Source organism: Vombatus ursinus, unplaced genomic scaffold (genome assembly GCF_900497805.2).
Source record: "Vombatus ursinus unplaced genomic scaffold, bare-nosed wombat genome assembly UNPS02009918.1, whole genome shotgun sequence".
NCBI lineage: Eukaryota > Metazoa > Chordata > Mammalia > Diprotodontia > Vombatidae > Vombatus > Vombatus ursinus.
This window is the reverse complement of record NW_020949696.1, coordinates 645,916-670,225: the sequence shown is the minus strand read 5'-3', so window position 1 is coordinate 670,225 and position 24,310 is coordinate 645,916. Positions and strand designations below refer to the sequence as shown.

General features: G+C 45.2%; 1 protein-coding gene and 1 pseudogene across 4 annotated transcripts in view; both read left to right on the top strand.

Annotated features, from left to right (window-relative positions):
• LOC114036569 overlaps positions 1-6,349 on the top strand; it is a 23,435-nt pseudogene extending 17,086 nt beyond the window's left edge.
• JAK3 (Janus kinase 3) overlaps positions 5,451-24,310 on the top strand; it is a 41,417-nt gene continuing 22,557 nt past the window's right edge. Inside the window, exons 1-8 of one of the 4 annotated variants that reach the window (XM_027853152.1) lie at positions 5,451-5,682; positions 6,159-6,265; positions 7,152-7,348; positions 7,654-7,777; positions 9,071-9,182; positions 10,589-10,734; positions 22,014-22,308; positions 22,422-22,544. In XM_027853152.1, the coding sequence (XP_027708953.1) occupies positions 7,165-7,348; positions 7,654-7,777; positions 9,071-9,182; positions 10,589-10,734; positions 22,014-22,308; positions 22,422-22,544 (984 nt within the window). In that variant the 5' untranslated portion in view covers positions 5,451-5,682; positions 6,159-6,265; positions 7,152-7,164. Of the gene's footprint in view, positions 5,683-5,706; positions 5,976-6,100; positions 6,266-7,151; positions 7,349-7,653; positions 7,778-9,070; positions 9,183-10,588; positions 10,735-22,013; positions 22,309-22,421; positions 22,545-24,310 lie in introns of those variants that run through there. The other 3 variants (XM_027853150.1, XM_027853153.1, XM_027853151.1) reach the window with 3 other exon arrangements.

Genomic DNA, 24,310 nt, shown 5'->3' with positions numbered 1-24,310 from the left:
TCTTTCTTTCTTTCTTTCTTTCTTTCTTTCTTTCTTTCTTTCTTTCTTTCTTTCTTTCTTTCTTTCTTTGCTAGGCAATTGGGTTAACTGACTTGCCCAGGGTCACACTGCCAGTAAGTGTCAAGTGTCGGAGGCTGGATTTGAACTCAGGTCCTCCTGAGTCCAGGGCAGGTGCTCTATCTGCTGTGCCACTAGCTGCCCCTACCCTATATTTCTTAACATAAGATAACACATTTTTATTACCGGAAGGTAAGAACACTATTTACCTCTACAGATACGTCAAATATGCATTTATATACTTTATACAAAGCATTTAGGGTTTGCTAACAAGTCCCAGGGGAATAAAGAATGACTCATTGTCAATTTGTTGTTTATTTCAATGGAATGCACTGCAATAAAATGTATCTCACCTTTATTGATTATTGTAAAACTTTCAACTTAGTTGTGCACTCATGGCTTTCTTAGTCATGTAGTGTAAATATATGTGTAACAGTGGCTATCCTGGCTCCAGCTGCCTGAAGGCCAGGTCTTTTACATTTCACTACTCCCCTAGGGTTCTCTGACACCCTTAAGGGGGTTTGGGGAGTATGAGGTGTTCGAGGAGGACTAGCACTCCTGGTGTGAGGGCTTGCTGAGGCCCTTTTCAGGTCTGCTCATCCACCTTCAGGGTCTACCTTCACCCAACTTTTACCTGTGGCACCAAGAAGCTGTAGCATGCATAGTGGCTATACCCCAATAAACTGTCTTGGCAGACAGGCTAAATAGGTTGAGGGTGACCAGGGGGCCTCAAACCCATCGGTGAGTTAAGGGGGTGTCTATGCCATTCATTTGTCTCGCCACTCGGCTTTGATGACTCAGGAAGAGAGAATGAGGCCGATGACTGTGTGCAGCTCTGCCTCACTTAAATCCAATTCACGCGGCAGTCAAGACATCACCCTGGGATGTTATTGTCCCCTTTCAAAAACAAAGGACAAATGGCAAGGGGATTTGAGTTTGTCCGGTCTTTCTGCCGTTGGCTTAAGTCTGCGCCAGTGGTGTTCCCCCTCCCAATCTTAGAGGTCCTGTACACACTTAACAGTTAGCTTAGCTTTTACAAAGGAATATTGACTTCAAAGGTCTACCCCTCTGATACATAGGGGTATAATCCCTCTTCCCCTACCTCCATACCACCTCTATCTCTAGGGAGGGAAGGGGAATTAGGTTTGCAACTTAACTGCATTCCTACGTAACATCACTCCTACCAAATTCCAAGTCCAAAGCCCAAGGCTTCACCTCCTGGAACCCTGGCTTCTCAAGGCTTCCCTGTGAGGCTCTCAGCAACATCTGGTCTGGAATCCTCCTCCAAGACCACCATGGTTGGAGCTCCCATCACCAGGAACTCCACTAGAGGTGCCTAGAATTGAAAAGGACAAGTGAAGCAGACCAAAAACTCCAAACCCATTTCTCAGGCCCTAAGGCCTAAAGGGGAAGGAGGGGAGGTAGTCCTTCCCCCCATCCAGCTTAGTTCATGATGCTCATTTGGGGGATAAACAGGACCTTTACTCTTTGGGTGCTGCTGGAAAGACAGCAAGACTGTCCCAGGCTGGTAGTTTGAAAAATGCGGCCTGTTCCAACTAGGCCGCCAGTGGAAAAGGCTGCCTCCACTCACAAGGTAGGGGAATGCTGAACATCTTCCAGAAACAGATTCTTGGTGTTTCCCACACGAACGACCACCTTAGGGGATATGAGCATGTATGAAAGACATTTTACATATATAAAATGGATTCGGCATTCTGAGAATGCTAGCTTGTTTTACATCTGTTAATCATATTCTATTAATTGCAATGTACATACATAACATTGAGTCCTATGGCTCCACTGAAAAGCACATTAAGAAGCCACTTCTCTAATGATATCAAAACATCATTTGGAATTAAGTTTAAAATTAATGTACGCTGAGGAAAAATAGAACTTGAAGGCTTTGAACTTGAATCAGGAGCCCAAGATGAAATAACAGATGAAGGCAATACTTATAAATAGCTTATTCTTCTCCATGCATGACACATTAATCATAAGGCTATCAAGGAGAAAGCTGTGGTTGTGTTTGTTAAGGGACTGACCAGCATCCTCAAGTCAAAGCCTAATACATTTAGAACAATTAACACACATGTAGGGGCAGCCAGGTGGCACAATGGAAAGAACACTCTGGAATCTGGAGGACCTGAGTTCAAATCTGGCCTCAGACACTTACTAGCTGTATGATCCTGGGTAAGTCACTTAACTCTGAGTAAAATAGAGTTTTGCCTCATAAAACAATAATAGACCTCATAAAATAATGAGGTTCTCATAAATAAATAATAAATAAAATAATGAAGTCTTATAAAAGGCCTCATAAAACAAAACAAAACTCCTGTGCAATACTAGTCTTTCTTTTTTTCTAGGCAATGGGGTCAAGTGACTTGCCCAGGGTCACACAGCTAGTAAGTGTTAAATGTCTGAGGCCAGATTTGAACTCAGGTCCTCTTGACTCCAGAGTCGGTGCTCTATCCACTGTGCCACCTAGCTGCCCCTATGTGTTCTATTTTTAATTATAGTCATTCAGAGCTGATCATCATACAATGCTGCTATTACTGGGTACAACATTCTCCTGGTTCTGCTCACTTCACTCTGCATCAGTTCAAGTAAGTCTTTTATTTTTTTCTTTTTGGTGAGGCAATTGAGGTTAAGTGACTCACCCAGAGTCACACTATTAGTGAGTGTTATATGTCTGAGGCCAGACTTGAACTCAGGTCCTCCTGATTCCAACGCTCCAAGGTTCTATCCTAACTACCCCAAAATACTAGTCTTAACCTATCCTTTTGGTACAGTAAAAGGGTAACAACTGATCTAGGAGTTGTCCCGATGAAACTTGACAATGTTAATAATGTTAATAAAACACAAGGCTCATTTACCCAAGGCAGCTATGGAAGAGATTAATACTTCTCTGTGGAAAAAGAAAAACAGTAAGAGATGTTTTCAGACCACACTATAAACAGGTTAAAGTTTTATAGAAATACATTTGGAGCAAACATACCTCACTCCACAAAGGAAGAACAAAACCTGACAACAGGGAGATACCACTGTGTTTTTTCTAATACAACTAAAAGTATCGTTTTTCTTTAATAAAAAAAGAGATCCAAGAAAGAGTGAAATCAAAGGGTCCTCCACGGAAAATATCCCCTTGAACTCCACTAAAAACATATCAGCAAAGATGTCGACCAAATGGCTGTCGGACCAATTTGTTTTTAGAAATGGAGAGATTTATATTGATTCAAGATCAGGTCATTGCCACTCAAAATTGCAGAAAGTTTGTCTTGTTGATTGATATGGATTATGCAATGAAGTTGCCCACCTGTGTAACTTAACACTGCAAATAACATAGTGTCCACTTGATGGGATGGCCAGAAACTCACTATCCTTCCTAAACTAACAAACACCAAATTACCTTATTGCAGATACAAACCCGCAGTATATCCTTGAGAATTTAGCAGATAAACTCTACCTGAGCCAGCACATTATAACAAATAGAACTATTGCCCACAACTGCCCAAACATAACATTGATTCATAAAAATTTAAGAATAGTTTTTTTAATAGATGTCACTATACTGAAAATTCAAACTATGTAGAATGACAAATATTATAGATATAGAGACCTAATCAAAGAAATTACAGCCGTATGGGAACAAGACAGAGTATGTGTTATTCTTATCTCCTTGTCTTCTGCTGGAGTTACCCCCAAATATTTTTGGTGAGACTACGGCGGATGAAATTAATCATGATACTCTATTCAATTATAAAAGTCTCCTCTGCTTCAAAAGTCCACGGGACATTAAATATTGAAGAAAAGTAGCAGGCTAGTGGATTGCCTTTGGACCATCTCTTTCCTTACATGCATAACCTTATTTGAGCTTCACGGTAACCCTGGGAAGCAAGTAAGAAAATTATTCTCCACCATCTTTTAGGCGAGAAAAAAGGTTCATAGGAATCAAGCGATACGGTGGATGTGTCAGACGTGAGATGCCACGCTGACTAGCATCTTTACCAAGATCTCCCAGGTTTTCTCCAGATCTTACCTTCCCTGTTCCAAGGTCTCTCTTCCAGTCCTGATTCTAATCCAGGATCTCTTCCACTCTAGAGTTAAAGGACCCAGATTCAAGTCCTGTCTGACATTGAATACTTGTGTGTCTTTGGACAAGTCACATAAGATTTCTAGACCTTACCTTCCTCCCCTGTAAAGTAAGGAAGCAGAGCCTCCAAGGTCCCTTTCACTCTGGATCTAGGATCCACTTATATTTATTCCCAAGTTTTCAAATGGCAAAGCAGTATCCCTGGGACTCTCTTGGGTCCATGTTTTCAGAACCTTCGTACCCATCTTTCTCCTATACGTGGTTGGTTGTGGTCCCTGGTTCTCGAAGAGGACCAAAGTGACATCACCATGCCAGAGTCAAGTTACGGTGTGTCTGACTGCAGCTGATCAGATCAATACAAGCTCGGAGTGTTCTACCATGGGCTGGGCACAAATAGTCCACCTATACTATGTAACTGCAAACCTTCCCTTCTCCTTGTCTTGCCCTTAGTAAACCTCTTCCTCATGGTTTCTTCCTCTTTTCTGGGGAACGTTTCATTTATGTTTTAATACAGGTGACCAGAGGCATCGTCTCAAAGCCTGTCTTAACCTTCCATAGCTTCCCTCCTCCACCCCGGACATTCCACAGGAGAACGTTCCAACTCCATAGACTACCAATAAAGATTCTTCATGACTAGCCCCCAATATGCCTTTCCAGCTCCCTGCTCTGCTATGTGCATTATATGTCTTACCTCTACTCCTTTGCTCACAGTTCCCTCTGCCTGGAATGTCTTTCTTCTCATGCTGGGAAATACCAGAATGACAGAGTATTGCCAACCTTCCCTTTCCTCCCTACTCTCCTGATTCCTATCACAGGTAAAAAGAGCTTAGCCTAACCCAAGCCCCTGTATACTGGCCTTCAGGGCTCAGATGACTCTTTGCCTTTGGCACTCTGCTTCCTCTAATGCCCCAGGCCTCCAGAATTTGACTAATCTATTCCTTTTTTTTTCTCCAGTTTCTAGCTGGGCCCTTCATATATATATATATATATATATATATACATACACACACACACACACACACACATATATGTGTGTATATATATATACACACACACATATATATATGTGTGTATATATATATATATTATATATATATATGGCACATAGTAGGTGCTCAATAAAATTCTTCTTGATGGAATTCTACCCTAGAAGCCAAAATGCCTGAGTCCTGTTCTTCATTCTGTCCCTGACTCATTCTGTCCTTGGGCAAGTACCTTCTCTGCGAGTCTCGGTTTCCCCCTCTGTTGTTGAGGAGGTAGGACTAGCTTGTGTGTAGGATGCCTTCCGCTCTGATGCTCTGTGGCTGTGCGTGAGCTCAGCTTCCTCTCAGACATGCTCCCCCACCCCCTGCAGACTTTCTGTAAGTCAAAGCTTTTAGGCAGGAAACCAAGTATCTGTAAGGGGGAAGGGGGAGTCCAGCCAGAGGCTAAAGCAAAAGAGCCCATGGGGTTGGGGGGTTTTCTTCTCACTCAGTGAGAAGGGATCCACGGAGTTTTCCCAGCTGCCTTCTCTCCTTCGGGGAACCTTCAGCCAGGTAGGTGCCCCAGGCCTGCCCTGTGGTATGGTAGAGGCAGGCTTGGGTTAGGGCCCCATGATGGGGATGGGAGGAGATGTAGTGTGTAGCTAGGAGCAGGAAGACCCTGAAACCAAAAGCAAAAGTCATTGAGGTGGTAGTGGCCATTCCTCAGCCTCGTGACTGGAGACTCCAAACCAAAAGAGATTGTAGAGGTCATGGAGTGCATGTCCTCTCATTTTAAGGATGCAGAAAATGAGGTCTGAGAGGTGAAGTGATTCGCTTGGCCCAGATCCACTTTCTCCTCGCTCCAGGTCTGGCCCTCTCCCCACTCTCTACTATCCACATGGCCTCAGCTTTACCTCTAGTTTCAGGAAAGGGGGAACTCCTCACTCAACCTTTCATCCGATTCTCCTCCCTCTGCCTCATCCCCGGCTAGGTTGTGAGGTTCATGGGAACGGGGATCGTGGAACCTAGCTAACCTGGCTTCTTGGCAGCCCCAGCAGAGAACAGCGTGTGGAGCAGACACTCATATCGTGGGCTCCCTTCACCTGTCCAAGGCCAGGCCGTCTGGAGCATGCTCTGTCTTGTCTGCGGCGAGAAGGTGAGCAGAGCTGGTCCCCTTCAGTACGTGGGCGGGAGACCACCTGTGATATCGGGCGTAGGAGGCTTTGCCCTTGCAGCTTAAATGATTTCAAATAGCTTACATTGCCTTCCTTGGCCTTCATTTCCTTCTCTGTAAAATGAAGGGATAGGGCTAGACCTCTAAGCCTCCGTATAGCTCAGTCTGTGATGTTCAGGCTTCTTAGCTCCTACTCTATTTACTTCCTACTCCCCAAACTCCCTCATCTTTCTCCTCCTCCTCCCTGCCCCCATCCTGTACTGGCTTGCTTCTTATGACCCCCACTGCTTCTCTGTATTCCTCTCATCTCTTTGGTCAGCCTGAAACCTGATGTGGTTGAGTCCAGATCATGGAGGCTTTGACTGCCAAACCCAGGGGCTTAGACTTTGTCTGGTGGGGGCTGTGATGGAAGATGTCTGAATGAGCGGGGATCTGATCCCAGGCACAGACTTGACAGACCCAGAGGTGTAGATGCAGTGTTCCTGGGACAGTGGGTGATTGCTGCATAGACAGGAGTGGGCACTGAGAGTGGCTGTCTATGTTCTGGTTTGTTGTTAAATTCTTGCTTGCTGCCCAAGTCATCTCCCTGGGATGCCCTCTCCCTGGCCCTATTTCTCCTCCTGGTATGCATTTTTGAGGAGGACAGGGGCCACCCTTGGCTCAAAGGAGTAGGGAAACCTAGAACCCTAGGCTCTGTTGGCAACACAAAGACTAGTCCTGTGGCTGAAAACCCGGGGGGAGGGCCTTGGTGAGAGGGAAGAGCTGTCGGCCCACTTCTCCTCGGGATTCCTACCCACTGGGCATCATTGCCTCCCTGGCCTTGGCCAGGACAGAGGGTGCCACCATTTCCTGTTCTCTCTTCTCCCAGGCTTGAGGCTGTCATGGCGCCTCTGGGGGAGGACACCCCCCTGATTGAACAGCGGTCCTACAGCCTGTCCTCCAGTGAGGCCGGCTCCCTGCAAGTGCTCCTGTGTCCCCGAAACCCAGGGTCCCCACAAGTCCTCACCTTCTCCTTCGGGGAGTACTCTGCTGAACAGCTCTGCGTACAGGCTGCCAAGGCCTGTGGTGAGCACAGGGGGAACAATCATGGTTGGAGGGCTACTGATTCCAAGCTTGGAACAGGAGCAGATTTATGAAAACTATGATCCCCTCATTGAGCCCTCACTTCTCTCCTCACACCCCATCCCCTCCCTGGGCCCCACTGAGCTCCCTGCCCATTCCTTGGGCAGTATCCCTGTCCCATCACTCATACTGTCCATCTCTCCCTGCCCAGTCCCGGGTCCCTCTAAGATCACTGTGAGCTAGATAGAAGTCTCCCCTCCCTCTCCCCAGCCTCCAGCCTGAGTGGCCCGGCCCTCTGCCTCTTACAGGGATCTTGCCTGTGTACCATGCTCTCTTTGCCCTGGCCACTGAAGACCTGTCCTGCTGGTTCCCACCCAACCACGTCTTCACGGTGGAAGATTCTACCATCCAAATTCTCCTTTACAGGATCCGGTACGGGGTTGGGCTTCGGTGGGGACTGAACAAGGAAAGGGAAGGGAAGCAGTGAGGGGAGGGGCTGAGGTTTCCTCCAGATGTTATCTGCACAGATGCCTCCATCACACAAGCCTGCCCCTAGTGCTTGCTTGTCATCTAGGCCAAAACATCACTACCTTAAATCATAAGAGGCACACTCTTGAGTTGGGGGAGGGGGGTTCAGTCAGAACATAGACTATCAGAGCTGGGAGGGCCCTTAGAACACAGAATATCAATGTTAGGAGGGTCCTTAGAACACAGACTGTCAGAGCTAGGAGGGCCCTTAGAACACAGAATATCAATGTTAGGAAGGTCCTTAGAACACAGAATATCAATGTTAGGAGGGCCCTTAGAACCAGAATGTCAGAGCTGGAAGAGCTCTTAGAACACAGGATATCAGAGTTGGGAGGGCCCTTAGAACATATAGTGTCAGGGCTGGGAGGGCCCTGAGAACACAGACTATCAGTGTTGGGAGGGCCCTGAGAACACAAGATGTCAGAGTTAGAAGGGTCCTTAGGGCACAGAGTGTCAAAGTTGGGAGGACCCTTAGAACCCAGAATGTCAGAGCTGGGAGAGCTCTTAGAACACAGGATGTCAGAATTAGAAGAGTCCTTAGGGCACAGAATGTCAGAGTTGGGAGGGCCCTTAGAACACAGAATGTCAGAGTTGGGAGGGCCCTTAGAACACAGGATGTCAGAATTAGAAGAGTCCTTAGGGCACAGAATGTCAGAGTTGGGAGGGCCCTTAGAACACAGAATGTCAGAGTTGGGAGGGCCCTCAGAACACAGGGCTGGGAGGAACTTTAGGACATGAAACAGAGTGTCCTACAACTCTAGATAAGTCCTTTAAACATGGAATTCCTGACTTGGAAGGAGCCTTGGACACAGAATTTCCAAACTGGAAAGTCCTTTAGGGACCATTAAGTCCAATTCCCTCATTTTATAGGTGAGGAAGTGGAGGCCCAGGGTGGAGAGGAGACTTGCCCAAGGTCATGTCGTCTCAGCAGAGCTGAGCGTCTCAACTCCCAGCACAGGGGAGCACCAGGAATGGTGTTTCAGGAGAGACCCGGACATCTGTTCCTTCTCTAGCCCCCAATAAAGGGGCGGTTCCTCTTCTCCCCCCTGAGGTAGGGGCTCAGGGGCTCTGCAGGAGGAGAGAGGAAAGACCGAATGACCACTGCTGGCCCCGTCAGCATCAACAGGCCAGGCCGAACAGGACTCCGTCCCTCCGCTCCCTGCCTGTGACTCAGGATTTGTCTTCCTCTTCCACCAGATTTGTCTTTCCAAACTGGCTCGGCCTGGAGAAGTGTTACCGCTTTGGGCTGCAGAAGGACCGAGCCAACGCCATCCTGGACTTCCCGGTTCTCGAGTACCTCTTTGCTCAGGTCAGTTCCTCCTCCCTAGCCCTTCTCCCCTACGAGTCAGGAGAAGCCTCCATCGCTCATGACACATCAGTGACCCTCCCCGGGGCCCTCCCCAGAACCAAAGGTCTCTAAAGGCATTTCTTAGCAAGGCAAAAGCATTGCGACGAGCCATTCACGCCTTCCCCACATCTCCTCGTGGGCCTGGGCACCACATTATGGGATAGCTCAGTCTGGGGCCAAGATCAAGGCTCAACCTTCATTAGAGATGTAACACTCGTACGCATGGATTGACTTGTTAGTTCTGCTAAGATATGACTGACTACTTTAAAAGGAGCTCATCCATCCGTGAGAAACTCATCAAAGAAAAAATAAAATAGAGTAGCTTGAACGGTAACTATGATTACTCTAGAATCCAATTAGGTAGAGGCGGGGTGGGAAACAGAGGCCCAGCGGTTGCTGTGGGGGAGTGGTTGCCCTGATCTCAAGGGGAATGTGTGTCCCCAAGCCTAGCAGGCAGCCTGCTGAGTCGGACATGGTCACATCAGCATAGAGAGAGGTGGCGGTGAGGGTAGGGGGAGCAGGAGATGGAGCAGGACCTAGAACCCTAAGGCACTTGGTAGATCTGGGAGGTGGTAATGGTAATCTGGATGATCAGATCGTAGGAAAGAAGCTACTCTACCATATATCAGTATCCGAATGAATTTCTGATGCGAATACAATTAAGCCATTCAGTTTTTCCTTCTGTAAAATGGGTGTCATTATACTTGGACCACCGACTTCATGAGTTTATTATAAGGAAGTGCTTCGCAAGTATTAGGAAATGTGAGTAACTGTCATCATCATCGTCATCTACAGCAAAGCTAAGTGGCCACTTCAGATCCTAGTCAGGATCTCAGGGCTCCCAGACCCTGACCCCCATTTTTCTTCTCAGCCTAGCATGTAGGGGAGAAGGGGTTTGTCCGCAGCACGGTCAAGAGAGAAGAGGGGACTGGTACAGCCTTGGAGGCCAACGTGCCTCAGGCCGTTGCTGCCCCAGTGCCCTGGACAGCGGTGTGGTTGTTACAGATGGGTCACAGGGTAATGAAAAGCTGAAAATAAAAATGAGGAAGCTGAGATCTTAGAGGTCATAGGATCTGAGGTTTAGAGCTGAAAGGGACCCCAGGGGGCCATCCCGTCCAACCTCCTCATTTTACAGATGAGGAAATAGTGACCTGGGCATGGGAAGTAATTTGCCAAGGTCATATAGGGAGTAAATGACTCAATGGTGTGTGTGTGTGTGTGTGTGTGTGTGTGTGTGTGTGTGTGTGAAGCCAGGCCCCCTAACTCTAAACCCAGAGTTCTATCTGGAGGGAGAGTTCATGAGGACATTGTTCCGGATGGCTCCTGCCTCATTCCCCTGTGGAGAGTAAAAGGGCTTTTTCCCACAGAACCGAAGCGACTTCATCAGTGGGAGGATGAATCTGATGCTGAGCCTTAAGGAACAGGGAGAGTGCCTGAGCCTGGCAGTGCTGGACCTGACTCGAATGGCACAGGAGCAGGGCCTGTGCCCCAAGGAGATCCTCAGGAGCATCAGGTGAGGACTCCCTCCCTCTCTCCCTCCCTCCCAGCCCAGGGAAGGCTGGGAGATGGATAGGCTGAGCTACCTGCTCCAGGCATCAGTCCACACCTCCTTCAAGAGTCCACTAGCCTCTCCCCCCTGCCTCCTGCCCACTGTCCCCACCTCCTCCCCAGAAAGCTTAATCAGGGCTGGAATAGGCCCCAGAAAAGGAGATAGAAGGAAGACGAGATACAGATCCCCAGAGACTGAGGTGGGAGATGGAGTGTCACGTGCGAGGAATAGCAAGGAGCCCAGTGTAGTGTAGTTGGATTGTAGACTATGTGGAGGACAGTCAAGTATAAGGTAGAAAGGGACCAAGTTATGAAGGAGCTTTATAAAGGAGGACTTTTAAAAAAAATCTTAGTGGTAATACAGAGACACCGGACCTTATTGAGTGGGAGGGGGAGTAACACGGACAGTAACCTGTGCTTTAGAAAATCCCCTTATGGGGGGCAGCTAGGTGGCGCAGTGGATAGAGCACCGGCCCTGAAGACAGGAGGACCTGAGTTCAAATCCAGCCTCAGACCAAACACCTGACACTTACTAGCTGTGTGACCTTGGGCAAGTCACTTAACCCCAAATGCCTAAAAACAAAACAAAACAAAAGAAGAAAGAAAAAAAAAGAGAGAAATCCTCTTAGCTGCTGAGCAGCAGATGGACTTCAGTGGGGAGAGATTTGAGGCAAGGAGACCCACCAGCAGGCTAGTGCAGCAGTCCAGGCAAAAGCGGATGAGAGCGTAGACCAGGGCTATGTAAGGTGGAGAAAAAAGTTTGTAAAGAAATGACAGGAAGGTGGAAATGACACGATTTGGACTTGCAAGGTGAGTGAGAATGAGGAGGTGAAGGTGACAAGATTGTACTGTATGAGGCCAAGTTCTCAGCTAGGACGGTGAAAGGCGGGGTACCCTGGGAGGACCGAGGAGAGGCAAGAACGTTTGAAGTCAATTAGGTAGGAATTGAATACTTGCCTTGCAGTGGTGAGAGCCTGATTGAGATTAGATGAACACAAATTTACAGCAGACACAGTGGGTATAGTTTCATGATTTTCTCCTCTGTTCTAGGGCACGGGAGGCAGATGGTGGCAGTAATCCAGGGCTGGGGCTGACAAAACATGATCAATGATAGAACAAGGGACAAAGGATGAGAGCAAGCATTCTTAACCTTTTGACCCCCTTGGCAATTTGGTGAAGCCCATAATCTCTTTTTCAGAAAAATGTTTTTTAAATGCATAAAATAAAATTTTTTACATAGTATAATATAATATACAATATTACATTACAAAGGAAAACAATTATATCAAAATATAACTATCAAAAAAATTTTTTTTAAAAACCATCAAGTTCAGGACCCCAGATTAAGAGTACCTAGTAGAGAGGATAGTATAGAGTTTAACTGGCTTACCAAGGGGTAGAGATGGGAAAGTTGGCGGGGGAGTTTAGCTAGGGCAGGGTGATGGCCTAGAAAAGAATTGACCTGTGGAACACATGGAGGTCATGGTGAGGACAAAGGACAGGTTTAGGGGTCATAAGGCAGAAGAAAAATATGGAGTAATAAAAGATTATGGTCAGATAACAGAATTTGGTAGTTTGTGAACCAAGAAGGGGAATCCTCATAGACGATGGCAAGGTCAAAGGCATTTCTGTAACTGAAGTGGAGTAGTCACAGGAATGGAATAGATTGAGAAATTGGGAAATCAAGGTATTGACAAGAGCATTGATATCCATGTTGAAGTCCCAAAGTATGAGGGCAAGAAATGGGGAGGAAAGAAAGATTATGAGGCTGGCCCTGAACTCATGGAGAAAGGAAAAGAATGTGCTCTAATCCAATTAGGGTTTACTCTGATCATCCCCTAACCCACTACATAAAAGTCATGGAAAAAAACAAACCGCCAGCATGTGAAATAAGGTTGCTGTAGCTGTTCAGTTGTGTCAGATTCTTTGTGACCCTGTGGACCATACAATCCAAGGGGTTTTCTTGGCAATGATACCAGAGTGGTTTACCATTTCCTTCTCTAGTGGCTTAAAGTAAAGAGAAGTTAAGTGACTTGCCCAGGGTCACACAGCTGGATTTGAATTTAGGAAGATGAGTCATCCTGATTCCAGGCCCAGCGCTCTGCACGCTACGGCACCGTCTAACTGCCTCATGAAATAAGAAGCTGGGGACTAGAGAAGAACTCATATAAACCTGAGATTAACCCAGGGAAACCTTCAAGGCAGGAATCTAGTCTGGTAAATGATCATAGGTCTAAAGTTGAAAGGGCCCTCAAACACTGTCAAAGCAAGATGAGGCATCTCAGGCCCAGAGAGGTCAAGTCATTTGCCCAAAGTCACACAGACAGTATATATCAGAGGTGGTATTTGAACCCAGGACCACCAACTCCAGAGCCCTGGAACATTCTACTACACCACATTGCCTCCCCATAGGGGGGTAGAGACCACACTTTTATTTTAAGATATAGGAGTCCTAGAATTTTGGAGGGAGGGTGGACTTCTCATTGTCTCCGTGTATGGCTCTGTGTGTCTGTGTGCGTAGTGACTGCTGGGCTGGGTGAGTAGGGGGGATTATAGTTCCCTTTTACCGTATCCCTCTCTTATATGAGCAGTATCAGTCATTCCCAGACACTTCTCTTGTTCTTTCTTTTGCCTGGGATTTCCTCTTTACTCACTCTCTAAATCCCGCCCTCTGGAGGAATGGCTTTCCTTTCAAACCCGATACAGGAAGAAAATGGAAAGGAAGAATGACCAAGACAGAGCCCCTCATACCGGTTCCAGCTGGTAAAATGTCTTGACCATTTGTCTAGAAATGTACAGGTCCACATTTTTTTGTCTCTGCTCTGGGAAATTATGAAAACGAGTCACCCATTCTCTTTTGTTCAGCTCAAGCTCTCAGCCAGAGAGAAATCTTTCCAGGAAATGTATATTGATGTTTAAAACCAAACAAACAAACAAAATCCTCTATTTCTCTCTTCCAGGCTTTCCCTCTGTTGTCTGTCTCAGCCAAGTTTGTGCAAGGACACATACAGATCAGAGATGCAATGGCTAACTCCCCTTGTCTTAGAAAACAGGTTTTAAGACAAAAAAGAAACAGAAAGCAAGGTCTTAAGAATGGGGATGGGAGAGAAAAGGCACACTCTCTCGGGAAGGGGGCAGGGAGGAGGATTATGAGGAATCACCACCTTTGACATCAGCAATTCAAAGGCCTCAGCAAACTCCAGGTCGGCTCCACGATGGTGACTCACGGCCCTACAGCCCAGCATGGCTGGAGTTCTCCACAGTCTCTGGTGGGGTGTGTGTGAGTGTGTGGATGCAGCTGTTCCCCAGCACAGTTGCTGGGGCGGGCTGGGGTTTCACTTCCTTTGGCGATTCTGGGCTTCAGGGTGAGGGCTTACTCAGCTCAGTTACTTCAATTGCAGGTCATGACATCAGCCCCTCTGCCTCCTGCCTGGTGCCTCATGAGCCAACTATGCACATCCTCTCCTCCTCCCTCAGAAATTGGAGATGATAGATTATCAGTCCTTGGGGACAATAGTCTTAGAGTCAGAACATTTCCCCAGTGAGGGGAGGTTAGGAAAGCTGTGGATTTTCCATACCCCAACAGGCATCAGCCCCCTGCCCCCATTAACTGGTGGAGAACCTTTTATAAATATTCAATTTAGGATCATAGATTCAGAGCTGAAAGGAACCTTGGGGGGCATCTTGTCCACCCCTCCTCCCCATTTTACAGATGAGGAAACTGAGTTACATGTACTTCTAGGTGCTCAACAGTATGATGTGTGTCCGTGTGCACACATGCACACATGTGCAAAAGTTCCAGCCCTGGATCTGAGGTCATACAGATTTCCAGACACAAGGTCCTCCTTAAGGATTATCTTTGAGATTTTTTCCTTTGATCCCAAGGGCCCAGGTCTTTTACCTTCCCAATTTTCTAAATCTTCTCTGATCCTTAAACCCCAGTTGGAGGCACCTAAACATCTTCTCCCTGACTCTTGCACCTGTTCAGTTCTCTAGGTTCAGTCCAGAGTCTACTTTTCTTTTCTCTTCTTTTCTTTTCTTTTTCTTTTCCTTTTTTTTTTTTGGCTAGGCAATGGGGTTAAGTGACTTGCCCAGGGTCACACAGCTAGTGAGTGTTATGTGTCTTAGGCCAGATTTGAACTCAGGTCCTCCTGAATCCAGGGCCGGTGCTCTATCCACTGCCTAGCTGCCCCCTTGAGTTTACTTTTCTTACCTTAGACTGCTACCACCATAACTGGGTGTTCGGTTATGTGGTCCGTTATTACAATCATTATTTTTTCTACTTAATAATGTTTTATTTTTTCCAATTACATGCAAAGATAGTTTTCAACATTTACTTTTATAAGATTTTGAGTTCCAAATTTTTTTTCTCCCTTCTTCCTCTCTCCCCTCCCCAAGACAGCATACAATCTCATATAGGCTATACATGTACAATTCTATTAGATATATTTCCACATTAGTCATGTTGTGAAGGAAGAATCAGAACAAAAGGGAAAAACCACGAAAAAGAAAAAAAAAGAGCAAATAGTATGCTTCTATCTGCATTCAGACTCCATTGTTCTTTCTCTGGATGTGGATAGCATTTTCCATCATGAGTCTTTTGGAATTGTCTTAGATCATTGCATTGCTGGAAAGAGTTAAGTCTAACAAAGTCGGTCATCGCACAATGTTGCTGTTACCGTGTGCAATGTTCTCTTGGCTCTGCTCACTTCACTCAGCATCAGTTCATGTAAGTCTTTCCAGATTTTTCTGAAATCCACCTGCTCATCATTTCACATTCATATACCATATTATTCTCATTATTGCTGTCCATTCCTTCTCTGCCTTACCTTATCTGAGCTATCTTGGTGTTTAGTTAGAGTCTTTATTTTTAAAGGGTAAGAGAAATTCAGTCCAGAAATAAGGCACCAGAGGAAGGGACTTTAGAGGCACAAGTAAAAGATTTCTACCAAGGATTATTGGGGGGTTCCTTACCCTGAATCACAGAGCTGGAAGATGCGCCTTACCAGGGTATATGGTCCCACCTGCATGGAGAGTTCCTTGGCTGGATAGTTCTCTACCTAAAGTTTTGAGGTCTTGACATAAGTCCTGTGCCCTGTTGAATCTCAGAACAAATCCCTGAAGGCTATGGAGAAAGATAATTAAAAGCATGTGCCCCGAATGGCACCTGGTACCAACGTCGTGGTGGCTGGAGGTTTGACTTCAGTCAGGAAGACCTGGACACAGTTCTGCCTCCTGTACACGTTGGCTGGCCCACCTGGGCAGGTGGCCACCTTCCAGTGCCCCAGGCAATTGTCTGAGATTGGCAGTTGCTGAATAGCTGTCCATCAGCATTGGGGGGAGGGAGTTTCCCCATCAATTCACTGCTGAGCTTCCAAGGAGATTGGTAATTGCTCAACCATTTAGAAGCTTAGAAAGATGCCCAGGAGCACTGAGCCATGCTCAGGATCATGGAGCTAGTGTACGTCAGAGGACTTGATCCCAGGTCTTTGTGGCTCCAGCTGTGACATATTGTCACTCTCTCCAAGTGTGTGTGCATGTACACACACATACATATTGTATAATACATGCATGTATGTTACACGGTTACATATATATTGTATTATAGCATAATATGTAACACACATAATGTATAATATATGTACATACATGTGTGCATATTGTATAATATATAGTATATGTGTTATATATAACATAAATTATATAATGTACAATATACGAAGAGTATGATTATATATACATATGTATATGTTGTATTGTATATCATACAATATAGTACATATAATATACAAATTATATAATATGCAATATATATTATATTATACATGACATATAAATTATATAATGTATAATATAGAATATATATACACAATATATGCATATAAACATGTATGCATATATTATATCATATATCATATAACACATTTTATAATGTATGCTATAATGTGTATACTATATGATATATATTGTATTATATATAACATAATATTATATAACATATTCTATAATCTATAATGTATAATATATAATATGTATAATGTATAATATATACATATATGTACACATTGTATTATATATAACATGGCAACATGTTACATATAACACAAATTATATAATGTATAGTTTGTAATATATATATAATGTATATATATGCATAGGTTGCATTATATGCTGTTGTATATTATAATATGATATATATATAATATATAACATATAATCTATATTGCATATGTATAATGTGTTTATACATATATTCTATACCATATAGAATGTATGTATGTTATATCATATATATGATATAATATGTATACACATTGGAGTATATATATGTATGTTAATTAAAAATAATCTTAAAATCACAGAATCTCCGAGTTCAAAAGGACTTCTCAAACCATCTAGTCCAACCCAGACCTGAATGGGAAGCCTTTGAAGATCATTTATGACACACAGTCTCACCTTACTGGCCCACAGGAATGGGGAAACCAATTCCCCCCCAAGGCAGCCCATCCCATGTAGGGAGGACTCTATTGATTAGGGAGCGTTTGCTTACTTTAAGCTAAAATTTGTTAAAGGATCATCGCGTCAGCCTCGGTAGAAATCTTTTACAAGTGCTTAACTTAGGATCATGGATGTAGGGCCACAATGGATATTAGTGCTCATCTAGTCCAAACCCCTCATTTTACAGGTGAGGAAGTTAAGGCCAAGAGAAGTTAAGTGACTTGCCCAAGGTCACACAGGTACTGATCAGGATTTGAACCTAGAGCCAGTGCTCATTCCAACTTGTAGACAACTAACTCTTATTCCATCCCAAGTCTTCTACAGACTTATCCTCCCCGTTTTCTTCAGTCCAGACTTGTATATTACTATGATCTCCAGGCTTCACCTCATTCCAGTCTCTGTCTTCTGGAATATACTCCCTGAAATGGAGATACTGCAGATGGGGTCTGACCGGGGCTGATGACAGTGCTACCATCCCTCGCTAGGCCTCTCTTGCTCTCCTGGCTACAACATCATTCTTTTTGCCTCATCTTGAACTTGCAGCCCACTACCACACCACCATGATCTTTTTTTTTTATTTAATTTTTTCAACTAACAAGCATTCTTTTCCCTCCCCCTGACCTCCCCCCATTGGAAAAACAAGACAAAAAAAATCCTCATAATAGATATGTGTAGCCAAACAAAATAAATTTCTGCATTGGCTGTATCCAAAAGTGTATGTTATCATTCTGCATCTTAGTCGTCACCTGTGTGTTAGGAGGCAGATAGCATTCATCAACGGCCCCTTGCAATTGTAGTTTGTCACTTTGCTCATCAGAGGTCTTAAGTCTTTGAAGCTGTCTTTGTTGTTATTGCTTAGCTTGTTCTCCTGGTTCTGCTCACTTCACTCTGCATCAGGTCATCCAAGTCTTCCCAAGTTTCTCTGAAACCATCCTCTTCATCATTTCTTGCTGCACGCTTATGGTGATACAACATAACTTCTTCAGCCCTTCCCCAATTTGTGGGCTTTTATAGTTCCCAGTTTTTGCAACTACAAAAAGCAGCAGCTAGAAAGAGTTTTGCGCATACAGGTCCTTTTTCTCTTTTTTTAATCTCTGTAGTCATCAATCAATAAGCATTTATTAAGTGCCTACAATTCTTCAGGCACTGTTCTAAGTTCTGGGGATTCAAAAAGAGACAAGAGAAAGGCCCTGCCCCCAGGTAGCTTACGATCTAATGGGGAAGACAAAAAGCAAACAAATATGTCCACATAGGCTATATACAGAATGTTGTTTGTCCTTCACTTTCGAAGAGGATCAGTGACATCACGGGGTGAAGTCTTGACTCATGAGTGAATTGGATTTAAGTGAGGCAGAACTGCACGAAGTTGTCAGCCTCACTCGATGACTCTAGAAGAGAGAGTGAGGCTATATGAAGGATGAATAGGAGATGATTTGCAGAAAGAAGGCACTGGAATTAGGACGGGGTAGGTAAGGCTTTCTGCAGAAGGTGGGAGTTTAGCTGGGACTTGAAGGAAGCCAGGGAGGTCTGTGGGCAGAGATGAGGAGGGAGGGCATTCCAGACATGGGAACATGATATTGCTAGGTCAAGGGGTATGCAGAGTTAGTGATTTTAGTGGGGGCCAAGTTCCAAACTGATGTCTAGAATGACTGCACCAAATCACAGTCCCACCACCCCCTTCCTGTCTTTATCACAAGAGCCGTTACCTAGCCAATCCTTCCACACGTTTTGTCTTCTGGGCTTCCCTGTGTTGTGAATGAAATGGTGCCCTCACTCCCTCTCCTCTAAACTGTTGGCAGTATGGTTTTTGTCCCCATCATTCCATTGAAACCGCTCTCTCCAAAGCTACCAATGATCTCTTAGTTGCCACACCCAATGGCCTTTTCTTTGTCCTCATTCTCCTTGACCTCTCTGCAGACTTTGGCACTATGGATCACCCTCTCCTCTTTCATACTCTCTCCTCTCTAGGTTTTCAGGACAACACGCTTCTCCTGGTTCTCTTCTTACCTCTCTGACCACCCCTTCTCTCTCTCATTTCATCCTCCTCCAGATCATGCCCTCTAAGCATACATGTCCCACAGGGTTCTGTCCTGGGCCCTCTTCTTCTCTCTCTCTTTACCACTTCACTGGGAGATCTCATTAGTTCCCACGGATTTAATGACCATCTCTCCGCTAACGATTCTCAGACCTACTTATCCAGCCCTGACCTCTTTGCTGACCTCACATCTCCAACTTCCTATTAGAGGTCTTGCGGTGGATATCCTGCAAACATCTGAAACCCAAAGCGCTTAAAACTCACCTCATTCTCTTTCCCTTAAAGCCCTCTCTTAACTTTCCTATACCAGTTGAGAGCACCACCATCCTCCCATTCTCCCAGGCTTGAAGCCTACATGTCTCTGTTTCTGTATCTCTCTCTCAACACCCCCCCCACCCCGGCAATATTCAATCTGTTAATAAGATCGGTCAATTTTGCCTTTGTAACATCTCCCAAATACATCCCCTTCTCTCCTCTGACACCGTCACCCCTCTCACCCCACACCTGGATCATTGCAAGAACTGCTGGTGGGTCAGCCTGTTTCAAATCTCTCCCTATTCCTGTCCATCTTTTACTCAGCTGCCTAAGTGATATTCCTGAAGAACACCAGTAGAAAAGAAACCTTTGGTCTAACCAGGTCATTTCCCTACTCAGTAAACTCTGCTGGTTCCCTATTACCTCCAGGATCCGATAGAAAATACTCTATTCGGCGTTGGAAGCCTTCCATAACCTGGCTCCTTCCTTCCTTTCTAGCCTTACCCTTTACTCGACTCCAGGTACTTTACTATCTGGCAAAACTGGTCTTCTTGCTGCTACTCACACAAGATACTCCGTCTCTCAGCTTTGTACTTTTACATAAGTTGTCTGCCATGTTTGAAATGCTCTCCTTCGCTCATCTCCACTCCTGACTTCCCTGGCTTTCTTCAGGACTCGACTCAAAAATCCCATCATCTGCAAGAGGCCTTTACAGATCTCCCTCAAAGCTAGTGCCTTTTCTCTGAGATAATTTCTAATTTGCCATATCTATCTGTCTATCTGCCTATCTATCTATCTGTCTATCTATCTATCTAATCAATCTATTTATCTATCATCTATATGCCTGTATGATCTATCTATCTATCTATCTAATCTATCTAACCAATCTATCATTTATCTATCAATCTAATCAATCTATCTATTCAGTCCAACATTTATCTATCTAACTCTCAGTCTAATCAGTCTATTTATCTCTCTGTCTCTTGTATGTACATAGTTATAGTCCTTGTTGTGTTTACAATATAAGCTCCTTAAGGACAGGGATTATTTTTGCCTTTTTTCTAGCCTCAGTGATTAGCACAGTGCCTGGTGCTTAGTAAGTTTTTAATAAAATGCTTGTTGACATATATGTGATGAATGAATAAAAAGGCATTTATCAAACGCTTACTATGTGTATTGTGTGCACTGCCCATGTAAGAAGTATGTGCCTACATGGGATGTCTACACATACATACAGGCAGTTCAGCAAGGAGACACTGATAGATATCTCTGGAATCTTTTCTACCAAGTGTCAGTGGGAGACTGAGATTCCTACCTTGAGGGGAGTACCATGAGGCTCATTGCTCTGTTCTCCACTGAGAAAGGGGATCCTGGATTTAAATTATATCTGTTTGCTCCCCTAAATATTCCTGGTCTAGGGGTACACAAAGCTCCTAGGTTCCCTGATCACTATCCCTTAAAGGGAGGAGGCAACCTAAGGTATGACCTTAGCTTATACCTACCAGCTTGACTCATTGTCACCAGATGCTAGTTACATAAATGGCCATCACATATAGTGAATAAACAATGAGTAAACTCAATTACCTAAGCAAATAGCAAACAGAAATGGAAGAAGTTACAGATTAATCATACCAGAAAGTACACAGAGTGAATGAGCTGTCCTTCTGGGAGTGAGGTATCATTCAATCACACCAAAATGGAGGCCCTGGTCTCACCCAAAGGGAAATTCCTTGCAATTTCTAGGGGGGCAAGCTGGAAACTTAGGACATATGAAGGAGCCAGATTCTCCTACATGTCTGTAAGAGATTCGGTTTCTCCTCCCTGGAGTTAATCCCAAAGAGAGTCTAGAACCACATGTGTCTCTCAAAGTGAAGAATCTTTCTTCTCCAAAGCTTTCACCCAGTCGCACAGGATCAAATCTGTTTTTTCCTCCACCAATTAGGAGAGTCTCAGGCACATACACCAGGCTTGGCTGGAGACCCAGGTTACATATGTGGGAAACTGTGCTAACCACCAGGGACACAAATAGAATTACATTCTAATTGGGGGATAGCAGACATAGAAGAGGGTTCATCTGGAGGGTCTGTGGAAAGGCTGGTGGTCTTTGAGCTTTCCTAAGGTTGAAGTGGTAGGGAAGAAGGCAAGTCCCAGGGGGATTAGGGTGCATTGGCAGGTCAGATGGCAGTGCCTAGAGATCTGGAGGGCATAGCGTCAGGGCAGATGGTAGGGTCATCTATGTGGGATGAACAGTAATGTCCGTGAGAGATAGAGGGGAGGAGGGGAGGAGGGGAGGGTCAACAGCCAGCCAAAAATCAGGGAAGGAGCAAGGAACCCTGGCAGAAAGGAAGCCCCAGGCAGCATGCCACCTTGCTCTGATGACCACTCCCCAGCCCCTACCTCGGAAGACCTCTGGATATGGGTGATGTGAGATCAGTCCATGGCTTCTCCTCCCCCAGTTATAAAGCCTGTATCCCAGGAAGCTTCCGACGTTTGATTCAAAGTCTTAGCTTCATGACTCGAAGGCGTTATCGTCGGATGGTAAGCCGAGCCCTGAAGAGAGTGGCTTCCTGCCAGGCAGATGTGCACTCAATCATGCTTAAATACCTCATGGACCTGGAGAGGCTGAAATCCATCCGGGCTTCAGAGACCTTCAAGGGCCGGACGCCAGGGGCTGCATCTGGCCAGGACCCCAACTGCCTCATCCACGTGGCCGGAGACAGCGGCATCTCCTGGACCCCTGGGGGCAGTGAGGTACTGCGGTTTGGTTCCCCTTTGCTTTGAGGGTGGGATGGGGGATGAATGGCTCTGATGAAGGGCCCCTCATCTAATCTCCCCTTGCCTCTCTCCATTTCTACTCTGGCCAGAGCCCGCAGCCTTTCTGCGATTTCCCTGAAATCGCTGATATCGGCATGAAGCAGGCCTGCAGGGAAGGTCACCTCAGTGAGAACCGACTGGTCACTGTTACCAAGACTGACAACAGGATCCTGGTGAGTACCACAGTGGGCAGTGTTCCCTGCTGCTTAACTACGGGGCAGAGGCGGCTGGCTATAAAGTGTGGGCTGAGATGCGAAGGGGAGGGAGCGGTATTATTACATAACTCTCTGTGCCTCACTTTCTTCATCTGTAAGATGTCAGGATAGAAGACAGACTAGACGGTCCTTCATGCCCTTCCAAGCTCTGGCATTCTCTGTTCTAAGATCCCTCTCCACTCTTATGCTCTCAGCCAATCAACTAGCATGTATTAGTCACCTGTTGTATTTCAGGAACAAGGGTATACAGTCAGTTCTGTTATAACGCTTGTTTCGAAAACATGAATTTGTTACAAAATAATTTATATATTAGGGAATAATTTGAGCATAACCTGAAATTTTGAGTTTACTTATGCTCAATTTTGTGAACAAGAAATGGAAAACCATACCCAGCTAAACAGAGCATAAAACACACACGCACACACACACATCCCTCAAACACATATCAGTGGGATGACATCATTTTACAGTAATTTACAAGCTATATAACCCTTACCTCTCTCACTTCCAGTTTTCACAAGCAAACATAAGGTCTATTTCAAGATCTATTTATTCTGGTGCAGTAGGAGCTGTGGGTGGAAGACAGCTGGTCCAAACCCACTCAGTCCATACTTCCTCCTCCTCACCTTCTGCTATCTCTGCCCCTGCTTTCTAGAGTTGCTACCCACCAAGGCCACTCTGGGCCCCCATGGAACTGGGGGTGCAGACAGCATCAGCCCAAGGCTACTGGTATCACCACCATTTATGTAGTATGCATGTATTTCTTAACTATTTAACATGTTCAATACAGTGCTACCATTTTTATTAGACTCCTATCTCCTTTATGTTAGATGGAGCAGCTGATAGAGGGCTGGGCCTGGAGTCAGGAAGACTCATCTTCCAGAGTTCAAATCTAGCCTCAGACACTTCCTAGCTGTGTGACCCTGGGCAAGTCACTTAATCCTGTTTACCTCAGTTTACCTATCTGTAAAATGAACTGTAGGAGGAAATGGCAAACCACTCCTGTATCTCTGCCAAGTAAACCACAAATGGGGTCATGAAGACTGAGACATGGCTGAAAATGACTGAACATCTTCTTTATGTGTCACTAAAGAAGATTTTGAATGTTATGCCCCTAATCCCATATTTCCCATAAGTCCTAAGGCTTTTATTGATCAATTTTGCATAGCAAGACAATTTTTAGGAATTTGCATGTCGAGTTAGAGAGTACAAAGAAAGGCAAAAGACAATCCCTGCTCTCAGGGAGCTCACAGTTTAATTGAGGAGACAGCATGCAGACAACTATACACGAACAAGATATGTACAGGGTAAGTTGGGGGAGTCTCAGAGAGAAGACGTTAAGAGTAAGGAGGACTGGGAAAGATTTCTTGCAGAAGGTAGGAGTTCAGCTGAGACTTGAAAGAGGCCAGGGAAGCTAGGAGGAAGAGATGGAGAGAGAGAGCATTCCAGGCTTGGGAAACAGCCAGTGAAAATACTCAGAGTCAGGAAGTGGAAAGTCTTGTTCATGGAATAGCCAGGAGGCCAATGTCACTGATCTAGGGTACATGGAGAGAGGAAGGTGTAAGAAGATTGGAAAGGTAGCAAGGGGCCAGGAGACTTTCTGTTTGATCCTAGATGTCATAGGGAGCCATTGGAATTTATTCAATAAGGAGGTGGTCAGAACTGGGATATAGAAAAATCACTCTGGTGGCTGAATGGAGGGAGGATGGACTGGGGTGGGGAGG